Source organism: Bufo gargarizans, chromosome 1 (assembly GCF_014858855.1).
Source record: "Bufo gargarizans isolate SCDJY-AF-19 chromosome 1, ASM1485885v1, whole genome shotgun sequence".
Classification (NCBI taxonomy): domain Eukaryota; kingdom Metazoa; phylum Chordata; class Amphibia; order Anura; family Bufonidae; genus Bufo; species Bufo gargarizans.
The window spans coordinates 193,945,274-193,960,257 of record NC_058080.1 but is presented as its reverse complement, the minus strand read 5'-3'; the positions used below and the strand labels follow the sequence as shown (position 1 = coordinate 193,960,257).

At 43.8% G+C, this 14,984-nt stretch overlaps 1 protein-coding gene across 1 annotated transcript in view; it reads right to left on the bottom strand.

Moving 5' to 3' along the window:
- Positions 1-14,984, bottom strand: part of MGAT4D (MGAT4 family member D) — a 160,320-nt gene that overhangs the window by 30,880 nt on the left and 114,456 nt on the right. The window contains exons 6-8 of the mRNA XM_044300768.1: positions 11,274-11,387; positions 10,889-10,964; positions 488-602 (exon numbers count right to left, since the gene is read on the bottom strand). Of these exons, the coding sequence (XP_044156703.1) occupies positions 488-602; positions 10,889-10,964; positions 11,274-11,387 (305 nt within the window). The remainder of the gene's footprint in view (positions 1-487; positions 603-10,888; positions 10,965-11,273; positions 11,388-14,984) is intronic.

Below are 14,984 nucleotides of genomic sequence, written 5' to 3'. Positions count from 1 at the left end.
TGTTTGTTTACATCCTGCATATAGCACTTTGTGTTGCTAAACCCATGATGCACATCTCCTTTTTCTGCCACAGCTCCAGCACCGCCCCTTACAATACCCAAAATAGCTCCCTCCCCGGGGCGCGACTAGAAAAGGCTGGGCCCCATAGCAAATTTTTGAACACCTTCTCCTCCAAAAACTTCCTAGACAAGACTGCACACGCTCGCCATACAACCCCCCACCCAGAGTCATGCAAAAAAACATTAAAATAAAAAGCTGGACATGAGGAGGAGTCAGAAATTTAAAGGGGTAATGCACCTCTGGAGGAGGGATGGCAACCCTACCTCCTCCCTATTTGGCAGATATTTGAAGGGAAGCATACTTACCTGCTTCCCCGGTGCTGGCTACCGGCTACTTCTCTACTACAAAACTGTTAACATCCCTGTCCCTACACTATATTAAAGAAACAAATGACAGTTACAACATACTTTATCTGTCACACACTCACCGATAAATCCAAGCTGTGAGAACTCAAGTATAAGCCAATCATCAGAGGTTTGTTGGGTAGCAAATTCCTTGATGGATTGGAAATAATCTGGCTTGGCAACAATGTCATCTTCCAACTGTTAAAAGTGAGAAAAATCAGTCAGACCAATTTCCTCTGACGTACAAGAAACAGCAGTAATGTGCACAGTTTTTTGGGGGGGAATTATAAGATCATTATTACAACCTAATACATGGTTACTGGCAGCCAGACTTTGCTTCATGAACTTGCAATAAAATGCTACACTGTTTAACCCCCATAAAAAAAAGACGAAACAGAGAGAAAATGGGTTGTAAGAACATCATCAAATGATACAAACTACAGCTAATCCTAGTATTATATATGGCGTGTGTTAGATCAGAAATCTAGCTCCTTGCTGGGATAGATTTTAATATCTAGCGTATTGGTTTTCTAAAATGTGATAAAATTATTAATTTTGTAGCATCTCATGTCAGTTTTGTTTCCTATTAAGACTGGTGTGAGAAATACCACAGCACCAGTCTTAATTCCCCCCTAAACTATCAACTGACATGTACACTGCTACTGTTTTATCACTAAATATACATTGCCTGTCCAAAAAAAAGTCGCCACCTGGATTTAACTAAGCAAATAGTTATAAGCCTCCTATTGGATAATTACTGCATGGGCGATTATCTTTCAGCTGGCAACAAGTTATTTAACCCCAACTGGTGCAATGAGCTGCTTCTCATTTCTTAAACAACCATGTCGAAAGACACATCTCGTGGTCGTGGAAAAGATGTTAGTCTGTTTGAGAAGGGTCAAATCATTGGCATGCATCAAGCAGAGAAAACATCTAAGGAGATTGCAGAAACTACTAAAATTGGGTTAAGAACTGTCCAACGCATTATAAAAAACATGAGGCATAGTGGGAACCCATCGTATTCGAGGAAGAAATGTGCCGGGAAAAAAATCCTGAATGATCGGGATAGGCAATCACTTAAACGTTTGGAGAACTCAGGGCTATGTTTAACAGTGAAAGTAAGAGCATTTCCACATGCACAATGCGAAGGGAACTCAAGGGATTGGGACTGAACAGCTGTGTAGCCATAAGAAAACCACTAATCAGTCAGGCAAACCAGAAAAAAAGGCTCCAATTTGCTAGGGAGCATAACAATTGGACTCTGGAGCAATAGAAGAAGGTCATGTGGTCTGGTGAGTCCAGATTTACCCTGTTCCAGAGTGATGGGCGCATCAGGGTAAGAAGAGAGGCAGATGAAGTGATGCACCCATCATGCCTAGTGCCTACTGTACAAGCCTGTGGGGGCAGTGCTATGATCTGGGGTTGCTGCAGTTGGTCAGGTCTAGATTCAGCAACAGTATGTGCTCCAAGAATGAGGTCAGCTGACTACCTGAACATACTGAATGACCAGGTTATTCCATCAATGGCACGGGCATATTCCAAGATGACAATGCCAGGATTCATCAGGCTCAAATTGTGAAAGAGTGGTTCAGGGAGCATGAGACATAATTTTCACACATGGATTGGCCACCACAGAGTCCAGATCTTAACCCCATTGAGAATCTTTGGGATGTGCTGGAGAAGGCTTTGCGCAGCAGTCAGACTCTACCATCATCAATGCAAGATCTTGGTGAAAAATTAATGCAACACTGAATGGAAATAAATCTTGTGACATTTCAGAAGCTTATCGAAACAATGACACAATGCCACAGCAAATGCGTGCCGTAATCAAGGCTAAAGGCGGTCTAACAAAATATTAGAGTGTATGACCTTTTTTTGGGTGGCGACCTTTTTTTGGGACAGGCAGTGTATGTGCTGGTAACATACACTGGTTGTTAATGAGCTTATAACGCAGCTTGAATAACTGGTTTATATGATGCAAATCAATTCACCTACCTATTCTTATGGGCACAGCAACTATTTCAGGCCAACTATAATGACATAACTGCAATATGTGAAATATTCTCCACAGACCAAGGCAACTTGCATAAATTACACCTATTTTAAATTACAGGCATCGCATGGATTAGACAATTAGTCTTGCAATTGGTAAGGCAGAAGAATGGTAGAAAGGAAAAGAAGTGAAAAAAGAGGGGGATGGTAGACGGAAGCGAAAGAGTGAAGAAAGCATGATGGAGGACGCTGTTCTGGTAACTTAGGGTACTTTCACGCTTGCGCCGGAAATGCCTGCCGGCAATCCGGACGCAAGCTGATGGAATTTGTCAGCCGGATCCGGATGCGAATCCGTCTGACAAATGCATTGAAATACCGAATCAGTCTCTCCGGTGTCATCCGGAAAACCGGATCTGTTTTGCCAGAACACTTAATGCCGGATCCGGCACTAATACACTTCAATGGAAATTAATGCCGGAAGTGTGACGGAACTCAATACCGGGAAACAAAAACGCTAGTGTGAAAGTACCCTTACTCTTTTTAGATCCTTCTTAAATAGTTTTGTATAATACAGCAGGCACCCGGTTGCATTGGCAGGAAACGGAGATCACGCTTAAGGGTACTTTCACACTTGCGGCAGGGGATTCCGGCAATCTGGAAGCATTTGTGAGACTGATCCGGATGGGGGCAAGCCGGAGGTCCAGCCACAGCACGGCAAACATCCCGAGAGGTCGCCGGACAAAAACTACAACATAATGCGTTTTTTGTCCAGCCGCCTTTCGACTTGTTTCTCGTGCTGCAGACGGACCTCCGGCCCGCCCCCATTATAGTGAATGAGGCCGGACCGGACTTTCGGAGACACAGTGGGCTTGCGTTAACACGGATCCGGCAGGCTGCTCCCCTGCCGAAACAGCCTGCCGGACCCTGCTGCCGCAAGTGTAAAAGTAACCCAACGTCAGTTTACCCATAGCCATATATGTTGCTCACCGTGAAAGAGGTTGCATAGAGCCCTAAAATAACTTAAAGTGTCATACATGACTTTTCAGGGCAATTGGGACACTTTCAAGTCATACCAAATTTATTCAGACCGAGAAAGACTGAGAATCTTAAACAAATTTTAGGAAATTCACTCCCTCTAAATATAACCCAATTGCAAAATATTTTTAGTCAATAAGTGTCCATAACCTTTAAGTATTATTTTGTTTTCCTGGTGTAAATTTTGTTATTTACATACAGTATAACAAATCAACTTATACTGTATTTGTTTTCAGCTTGTATCTCCTGAGGAAGTGATTTAGAATAATAAGGCTTCTTTCACATCTCAAGGTAACATCAATAGCAGTCTATCGTTATCTCGAGGTCTGATGAAGTCTAAATGCACATTTTGACCTAATCTATGGTAGACTGAATTGCCTGCTTTTATTCTTATCTTTCAACTGTGGCATTATTCGATTCCTTGGCGGGCGTCCTGAGAGACACCCGAATCTCTTGGGGACACGGGGGACTGTGTGAGCCAAAAATGTAGAAACTGTTACAGCGATATCTAAATCCTTTCAAATCACATGCCGTTTAATCCAGGCAGAAGCTGAAAGGGGAAAGTGATTCCACTCAGGAACAGATATCATGATAAACCTCTTAACAGTGGGAGTAATGTTTTGCGTCATTGTCTAGGATGACATTTGTGTCTGTATCTTAAAAAGGGCATCGTCAGAAATTTACAAGATTTAAATGAGGGTTTTAATATAAACATAATTTTGGTTATATTTTCCATTTTCATATATCCACATACAAAACTTATTTTAATATTTCCTGTTTTCTGCAGCTCACATATTAACTTTGCTGTGGCAACTGGGCAATGGTCATCAGAGACATCTCATTAGCAGGCAGATAATTCAATAAATTGGCCTTTGAGTGAGTCTATTCACACCTCTGTCCATTAACTCTGATTAATTAAATCTGCAATAAAGCACACACCCTACTTTGTCATGTGGATATTTGATATTTGATTATAATCTAACTAATTATATACAATCACTAACTACTAAAAAGTGCCTTAGATGTATTCACTTACTGGTGTGACAGATGGTTACCTCATAAAATACTCACAAAGATGCTGCATGATAATGAGCTGATTTGAGTCCAGCATGATGTCATTGAGTCCAGCGTATATTTAATTCTGAGATATAGCCACTCCCCTGCCCACCTGCTACTGATTCATATGGAAAAAAACTGTCATTCAGCAGCAGGTAGGCTGGGAGAGTCAGGAGCTCATGAATATTCATGACTAATCATTATGAGCTGGAGCTTTTCAATATAAGATGTTGGCAGATTGACAGGGTCAATTAAAGAAAGTGACCCAGCATTTTGCTAAGAGAATCAGTCACTTATTTATGTTGCCCTTAGTTAGGACACCATAAAACTGGTGACAGGTTCCCTTTAAGTGTTCATACAGAAAATGCAGGAAACGCGTGTGTGAATCAAACATGGCAACCCCCAGGTCATTTTTTAAAGCAACACTCTGGTTCAAGAAAAATTATTTACATTAACTTTGGAAGCAACAGAACACTTACCTGATGCCCTCCTTTCCATCTTTAAAGCAGCAGATCTGCCAATTCCTGGGCTCCTTTTCTGTCACCCAAGATGGCCACACCACTTCTCACACTGCCTGATGCACACTGTGCATATGGTAGCCCAAAACTCCTCCTCATGCCCACAGATTAATCAGCACTACTCACGTGGGCAGTGCAGGTGAATCCAAGCCTTGACAAGTAGGGAGTGTCTTGGGTTACAAATGGCACAGTGTGTATCAGACAGTCTGAAAAGTGGTGTAGCCATCTTGAGTGGCAGAAGAGAAGCCTAAGAATTAGCAGATCTGCAGCTTATAAAATGAACAGGAGGGCACCATGTAATAGGATTTTTTTTTTTTTATTGAACTAGAGTAGCTTAAGTAGCAAAATTAAAAAGCACACACTGATTCTCTCAGAACCCACTTCTGGTTATGTTTATTTTTTATTCATTAAATAAATTGTACATTCCCTTTAATCAGAGTGGCTGAGGTGAAACCAAAGTGACTTCAACATGATTCACAGAATTAAAAAAATAACGTAAAAAAAAAAAATCCTTAAATCAGACCACACAGTTGTATTAAGTCATAATAATCATGAAACGCAAATGAAGAAAAATATACAGAGAAAATACTTAGGTATCTATGGATTATTATTCAGAAATGAATCCAAAATTTCAGACACAGATTTCAGCGCAAAGGTTATTTGCGCCACAATCTCCGACTTTTCCCTGCTTACGTCAGGTCTAAAAAAGTTGGCATGGTGTGGGTAGGGAAAATGTTTTAGGCGTAGAAAAAGGTCTAAATGTAAGACAGCAGATTTAACCCAATTAAAGTATAACTGTCATATATATATATATATATATATATATATATATATATATATATATATATATATATATATATATATAGATCCGGAAAAAGGACGGCACACCGGTCTTGAAAAAGTAAAAGTGGTTTTAATCAACCTTGTGGAGTAGTCAGTGCCGCCATTTTTCATATCTATATATATATATATTTTTTTTTTTTTTTTTTTTTTGGGAGTATTGGATTGTGGTGATTAATATCACCTTGGTGGCCCTATTTCAACTTTTCACTGTGTATTCAATTACCCCTTAATTCCACAGTTTTGTTCCCTGTACTGCCTACTTTTATCTGTGCTTAAAATAGTGTTGCTAGGCATGGTCCGTCTATCTGTTTAAGGACGGAGCACGCAGAAGCACGCAGCCTGCAAGGTCAGATTACTGACAGCCAGGGACTGTAAGTAAATGGTTAAAGCCAGGTCCTCCCCAGCAGCTGATAACAGTGCCTGGGCTGTGTGCACTTCTCCCTGTCCCTGCGCTTGGCAGACGCTCCCTCACTCAGCAGACTGGGACAATGCAGAGTTAGAGCAGCGCAGACCAGGGAAGGGAGATCTGCCATCTGCTCAGTGTATAAATGAAAGCAACATGTGGTAAGAGGACCCCTTTGTGCTGCAGGAGATTAACCCTTTAGGGGGGAGGGCTCTGGTTACTGACACTTTTGGGGGGCTATTGTTACTGGCTAGTGAGGGCAGGCGGGATTAGCCTCAGGGTGAGGGCAGTGGCGGCCATCTTGACTGAATAGTGAAATTGCAGTTTTATGCAGACTGGTTGCTAAGGGCTAAATCTTATTAAATATGGGGTAAGTCAGTCTAATAGTAACCGATTCTGGAATATCATGTTATTAGTAACTAATAACTCTGAAAATTGAAATTAGGGTCTAAGTGTGACAGTTATCCTTTAAGCTAGCTGACATTAGCGATGTGCTAAATCGGCTAAACCTAACCAGCCTATTCCTACTTTTATCTATGCCCTCGTTATGCCAGAAATCTAACTTTTATAATATGCTAATTAGCCTCTAGGAGAGGGGGGGGGGCACGTTTTTCCTGCTCCTAGAGGCTCCGTTCTCCCACCTTTGATTGACAGGGCCAGGCAGCGCTCGCATCTGTCTGCCAGCCCTGTGCTCTGGTGAACTCTTGTGCCATTCAGTATTTGGCACAGGCGCGGTGAGGGAAAGACGCTCGCAGGCTGCCAGCTTCCTCTCCGCGCCTGTGCCGAATGCTGAACGACGTGAGATTTCACCAGAGCACAGGGCTGGCAGACAGATGAGAGCGCTGCCTGGCCCTGTCAATCAGGACTTGGAGGGAAGCGACAAAGGTGGGAGAACGGAGCCTCTGAGAGCAGGAACCCCCCCCCCCCCCCCCTGCTCCTAGAGGCTAATTAGCATATTATAAAAGTTAGATTTTTGGCGTAAGGGGGCATAGATAAAAGTAGGAATAGGCTAGTTAGGTTTAGCTGACATTAGCACATCGCTAATGTCAGCTAGTTTAATAGGGTTAAATCTGGTGACAGAATCCCTTTAAGAAGAGGCCGGCACCTGTTCTTAACTTCAGAAGATCCACAGCCAGATATAGGGGTAAGACCAGTGTTTTAATGGTTGGTCTTAATAAATGACCCCCAATGTATCTATGTCTCAACAAAACTAAATATAATACACTTATATTTAAAGGGAATCCTACAGTCTCATGTTACTGAGAAAGATCAATACACGACTGAAACGCTCTTTATCATGAGTGGTTGTACACGTAACTGACATTTTGGTTTTGCAATGGATGATTACTGAGAAGCAGCCATCCACAGTTAGACGAGTAAAGCCAAAGACGCCCATTTATTAAAAGAGAAAGGAAAAGTATTAAGCCAAGGCTCGACGATTCATCTACTCCAGTGGACCTCCTGAGAGGAGTGTCATCCCAGAGTGATAGTCCTAAAAGCATCCCTCTCTTCATGAACCATTTACTAGATGATACTGCTGGTTACTGGAGGCCTAAACCAAGCCTGATCCCTAGATTAACAGAAGAGTGAGTAAATGGTTACACCCCTGCCTCTGGATACTGATTAATAAGGCCATACAGATTATCCATTTATTGATGTAGTGAAAGTTACTACTTAGGTTTCCTTAAAGGTCTCTCCTGAGTGCACCTACAGTTTGTTACACGTGCCAACATCCGCGGCAAATAGGCCCCAACGTGTAGACCTTATATTTGATATTTAGGGAGTAGTATAAATGATAGCACACCCCATGTATTTAGAATGCATACAATTGTCGGAAGATTGTGAGATGTGTGATAATATATATAGTATGTGAAACGAGCAGGACCATTTTCAAGAGCTTAAGATCATATTAATATATCTTTTTGGTCAGTACCATTTGTCTCATCTAAATATCCCATTCTTCGTTCTGATCTCATCTTTAGGGGGGAGAAAAATTATATACTGTAATATAATAATAATTTCTTTATTGATTGCTAACTTGTAGCTTTACCAAAATCATTAAACATCAAATTGTATATACTGTAGTTTCATGTAACATTTCTTTGTGAGCATATCATCCTATAGTGTATTGTGTGTATCGAGCTGGGCGGGGGTTTCCTGAGTCTATCCCTGGATAAATCCTCCTGCATACCTCACAGGCTCCTATCAAGATTTAGGTGGAGGCACTGCAACGCTGAGGAAGAAATACGTAAAACTACGCTTTAAGTTAAAGAATTAGTCAGTCAGAGGGTGTTACGTTTATAACAGGGCCAGGCAAGATGACTATGCAGGAACCTTGAAGTGTGACTGTTTCTTGTTTCAGTATTGAAGCTGTGGCTGAGCGTTACTATGGAGAGTCTTCAGCGTTTTACTGAGCACTAAAGCTGCCTGTGTGCACCCAGTCACATAAGCAGGATGATGGACAGTGATCATTAGGCCACATGTGCAGGACTGAGCTAGTGAGGAGGCATCTGCATGTTACACACTGGCATCTTCTCCTTAGCAACTCTGTTAGAGCTTTGCCAAGAAGATAAAAACTTCTTTCCCTAATAACATATATTATAAACCTGTGTCCCTACACTACAGCTGCATTCACATGGCTGTTAAGGCTACTTTCACACTGGCGTTTCTGGGTCCGCTTGTGAGATCCATTTCAGGGCTCTCACAGGCGGCCCAAAACGGATCAGTTCCGCCCCAATGCATTCTGAATGGATAAGGATCCATTCAGAATGCATCAATTTGGCTGCATTTGGTCTCCGTTGCGCTTTTGAGGCGGACACTAAAACGCAGCTTGCAGCGTTTTGGTGTCCGCCTGAAGATGCGGAGCCAAACGGATCCGTCCTGACTTACAATGCAAGTCAATGGGGACGAATATGTTTTCAGTGACACAATATGGTGCAACTGAAAACGGATCAGTCCCCCATTGACTTTCAATGTAAGTCAGGACGGATCAGTTTTGACTTAGACTTTTTTTTAAATGAATAATGCAAACGGATCCGTTATGAACGGATACAAGCGCTTGCATTATCGGTGCGGATCCGACTGTGCAGATACAAGCCGGATCCGCACCAAACGCAGGTGTAGCCTTACAGACACACTGTCAGTTTCTCATGGCAATTTTTAACCATTTGTGCATCACACTTTTAACGGCTGTTAAAAAAAGTCACTGAAAACAGTATAAAAAAATGCACCTCTTTGTGCCCCCATATATTATGTCCCTATATACTGTATAGTGCCCCCACCTTACCCCATTCCCACTAGTGCCACCATAAAATAAATAAAATACTTATCTCATCCACTTGCACACAGTGGAGCACTCGCCCTGCACTGGAGACAGTAGGACCTGTGCTCCTGTCTACACAGCCGTTAAAAACAGGCCTATTGATTTCAATGGTACAGCTGAAATGTCCTATTGTTTGACAGCTGACATTAACTGGCTGGTAAAAAAAGACATGTCAATAGCCCTATTGACTTTATTCGGTTCTAAAAATGGCTGTGTGATGGCTGTTACAAACATGCCTGTCAGCTGAAACCCAGCTAACAGCGGCAGCAGGAGATGGGATCGCGCTAACGAGTACAGAGCGCACCGTGCATGCGTGAAGCTTTGGCAATCGGGGCCGAACTGCAGGCTGTCACTCGGGCAAGAGGGGGCGTGGTTACCTTGACTTGAAGCAAATAGGCCGCTGCCCCCCTGACTTAAAGCTGACTGGCAATATAGCGCTAATAGAAAATAAAACAGCGTTTTTTGAGCCTATGCAGCATCGGACTGCAGGGTGAACCATATGATTATTGTCAGACTGCGGGTTACCCTGAGGTACTGCTGGCGGGTGTAGATGCATTTTTGAGGTGAAAGGTTTCCTTTAACTGCTACCTACCAACTGCAACTGTGGCTTAATAGTTCAAATCAATTGAGAGTGATACAAAGAAATTTGGAAAAGCATTTATTAAAGTGTTCATGGTGTTAAAAAAAATAAAAAAAAAGGCAAATTATGGTGCATGCCATATTTCCACCATATTTTACAACTTGTTCTGTTCTTGTTTACAACTTGCCCATTGGGCCATGTGAGTCATGTTGATTCACATGGCCCAATGGACTTACTATAACTTACGCCCCCAACTGCAAGCAGAAAACAATCTCAGAATCAGTTGGATAAGTAAAAGCAGTTCCAAAGTTATAACCCCATAAAGTGACATATGTCAGAATCGCTAAATTATACCTCGTTCACATGACCGTAATTTGGGTCTGTGTCTGGTCCGCAGCATTCATTTCTATGGGTACACAAAACATGCAGACAGCACACAGATGTAGAACATCAATGGCCACGGGCATGAGGCCTTAGGCTGGGTTAAGAAGGTGAAAACTATCTTAGTCTGGAATGGGTTAAGGTTCTTGACGGGTGTGCTGTAATCAGGCATCATCCATACACATTTACATAATGTAGTAATACATTGTAACATGTAAATCACTGTAGAATAATCAGGAATGTAGTAAACATACAGAATCACACAATTTAAATATTGACAGGAGACCCATAACATATGTAAAGAGAAATCTTGCAGGCAGACATGTACAATAAATCTCATAGTAACTAACATACCTGCAAATAATACGTGCCCTTTGGTTGTGCATACAACATAAGGAAGCTGTAGTCTAGGTTTTGCTTTGTTCTCCACCTAGAAAAAGAAACAGTCTCAATGATAACATGCCCAACTTGTCTAACCTGCTCCGTGTTCAATTACAAATCCCATGCTAAGATAATAAAAAAAACTGGAATTTTAACTGAAGTATATGAAAGCATCTAGCTGTGTATATTTAAGGCTTCTGCCGCTCGGACTGCAGAAGATGGACAACCCCATTAGAGTAATTTAAATGAATTACTGGCACATCTGCTCACTGCAAATTAATAAATAATAATGGCTTCACACCCACGCCTTAAACATAAAATATACTAATCTCATAGCGTTATGTGTAAGTCTACGTACTTCACTCTGTCTTTGGAATCCCCAAACGTCTCCTTAATAGTGGTGAAATCTGGGTAAAATGATGAAGATGGAGATATAATCTCTAGCACACCAGACTGTATTTCTTGAGGAAAGCTGGAAGAAAAAAAAAGTTAAGTTAATAAGATATATTGTTCTATATTATGTACTTCCAGGACTTATGTACTTTGAACTTGCCATCGCAGATTTGTTCACAACAAACCCAAATGTTTTAACTCCAGTGGTGCCCAACCATTTTTTGTCTCGGGGCCGCACTAGACATGGTATCAATTTTGCTGGCCAGAACCAGGTAGCTTTGCCAGAAAGAAATGCAAACACTGTGTGGGGGCACATGTGAGCATTACTAAAATACATAATACGTAGGCCTACGCTTGTTCAAATCTGCGTTTGGAGCCTCATATGCAGATTCTGTCGAAAGACCAGACAAAAAAGCCTCATATGCAGCACTTTTGTGTCCGGTAAAAAGACTGGATCCCGAACAGAAACTGAACGGATCCCATCATAGTCGGTGGAGTCTGTTCAGCTTCTTCCCTGTGGGGTGACAGGAAAAGGAGGGAGCAGGGTCACTAGTGGGGTGATAGGAGGAGGGGGAGCAGGGTCACTAGTGAGGTGACAGGAGGAGGGGGAGCAGGGTCACTAGTGAGGTGACAGGAGGAGGGGGAGCAGGGTCACTAGTGGGGCGACAAGAGGAGGGGGGAGCAGGGTCACTAGTGGGGCGACAAGAGGAGGGGGGAGCAGGGTCACTAGTGGGGCGACAAGAGGAGGGGGAGCAGGGTCACTAGTGGGGCGACAATAGGAGAGGGGAGCAGGGTCACTAGTGGGGCGACAATAGGAGAGGGGAGCAGGGTCACTAGTGGGGTGACAATAGGAGAGGGGAGCAGGGTCACTAGTGGGGTGACAATAGGAGAGGGGAGCAGGGTCACAATAGGAGAGGGGAGCAGGGTCACTAGTGGGGTGACAATAGGAGAGGGGAGCAGGGTCACTAGTGGGGTGACAATAGGAGAGGGGAGCAGGGTCACTAGTGGGGTGACAATAGGAGAGGGGAGCAGGGTCACTAGTGAGGTGACAGGAGGAGGGGGAGCAGGGTCACTAGTGGGGCGACAATAGGAGAGGGGAGCAGGGTCACTAGTGGGGTGACAGGAAGAGGGGGGAGCAGGGTCACTATTGGGGTGAAAGGAGGAGGGGGGAGCAGGGTCACTATTGGGGTGAAAGGACGGGGAAGCAGGGTCACTATTGGGGTGACAGAAGGAGGGGGAAGCAGGGTCACTATTGGGGTGACAGAAGGAGGGGGAAGCAGGGTCACTAGTGGGTTGACCGGAAGATGGGGGAGCAGGGTCACTAGTGGGGTGACAGGAAGAGGGGGGAGCAGACTCACTAGTGGTCTGACAGCAGGAGGGGGGAGTAGGGTCACTAGTGGGGTGATAGGGACACTAGTGGGTTGACAGGAAGAGGGGGGAGCAGGGTCACTAGGGGGGTGACAGGAGGAGGGGGGAGCAGGGTCACTAGGGGGGTGACAGGAGGAGGGGGGAGCAGAGTCACTAGTGGGGTGACAGGAGGAGGGGGAGCAGGGACACTAGTGGGGTGACAGGAGGAGGGTAGTAACACTTTAGTTACAAGTAATGCTTCAATCTCAGCAACAGCAATTTGAGATTTTTCACTGGGGATCATGAATATCAAGGTGAGATTTCATCACATGCTTTATTACAGAAGCGTCTGAAATGTGCCCCTAAGTGTTGAGAAAAGGGGACAGGGCTTAGCAGAAGTTTTTCTTTACCATGGGTCAGTGGAAAAACCATGTAGACATGCTCTATTTTGGTTTGTGTCACACACGAAACATGTCCATTGAAATCAATGGGTCAGTGAAAACCACAGACAACACAGATGTCATCTGTGTTTGACCTAGATGGGTAAGCACTCAAACATCACACACTTCACGGAAATCTAATCTATTACTAATATTTATTTAATACAACAGTACATCAACATACCTAAAACGGAATAAAATAAAATGAGATAAAAAAATAAATAAAAAAAAACAGTCGCATTAAACGGTCCCTGAGGATGGTCACTTTAAGGCAGGTACTTGTGTCCACTGAGGAAGAGGTCAGCAAGACCACGAAACAAGTCTGGTGTTTCATACTGATGCTTCCAAAGACCCGATAATTTTGTAAAGCATGGCCATGCGATAAAAGACTTTACGAATATATTTATTGGGCTGTGAGACGACTAACCTGTCCTATTACAGCGAACACCGCAAGTGCCGCAAGAAGAGGTAAGGCCCGTGACTCTCCACCTCGGTTCTCACGAGAGCCACACACGGAGGATACTGAACAGCCACATGAGATTTGGACCCCACTCTACCCTACCGATCCGCTCAAAGAGCGCAAATAGGATATTGCGAAGACCATCTATCACAAGGTGGGGGGACTGCTCAGTGAGCAAGTTTTCTTTATCCGCATGTTATATCTTCGGTGTGGCTACAAATCCTTCCCTTCTGATGTTGACATAGACCGCAGGTCAGATACAAACGCCACATACGGGCACCTGCATGCAGTTACACACTTGATGGTGTATGAACCTTGGAAAGTCCAGCGGTTAATTTGGTCGAACCACATACCTATGACTAAGCCTGATGTGGTATAAAGTAAATTTTTCTGGAACAACCATTTTCCTTTAATTAGGAACATGTTTTTGCAGTTTTGTGTTCAGCCAAAGTGGACACGAGTACCTGCCCTATAGTGACCATCCTCAGGGACTGTTTAATGTGACTGTTTTTTATGTTTAATCAGATTTTATTAAGGTTTACAGGAATGTCATATCAGTATACAAACATTAAGAGAACACGCAGGATCCACTGCCAATAGCTACAAACCGGTAAACAAAGTGTTCAGAAATGTCAAAGCAGTATATGACCTTAAAGGGGTTGTCCAGGTTCAGAGCTGAACCTGGACAGCCCTCCATTTTCACCCCGGCAGCCCCCCTGACATGAGCATCGGAGCAGTTCATGCTCCGATGCTCTCCTTTGCCCTGCGCTAAATCGCGCAGGGCAAAGGCATTTTTCAGAGTTCCGGTGACGTACCGGGCTCTCCATGGGGCCGACAGGAGCCCCGGTGACGTCACCGGCACTGATGGGCGGGATTTGGCTCTGCCCTAGCCAGTAAACCGGCTAGGGCAGAGCTAAAGCCCGTCCCTCAGAGCCGGTGACGTCACCGAACACACTGCTGGGCGGAAGTTACCGCCCGGCAGTGTGTTATTAAAAACAAAAGAGCCTGTGCCCTGCGCGATCTAGCGCAGGGCACGGGAGCGCATCGGAGCATGAGATGCTCCGATGCTAGGCTCAGGAGGGCTGCCGGGGTGAAAATAAGGGTATGTCCGGGTTCATCTCTGAACCCGGACAACCCCTTTAAAGGATCTTGCAGGATCCACTGCTAATAGCAAAAAGATGACATAGGAATCCATGAACCAATAACAATCTGAGTGAACCTGTAGAAATTAACAAAGAACGGACAGTATAGAAAAGAGAAAGAAAAAGAAACAGAGGGAAGGAAAAGGAAGACGGGAGAGAGGAAGGTAATGGGGAGGGGAAGAGACACTCCGAGTGTGACGCCCCGGTTTACCCACTATCCCTTGAACCAGGTACCCCTGGTCTCAAAATCCAGCCCTGCACCATAATCTATTAAGCTGTAGACCCCA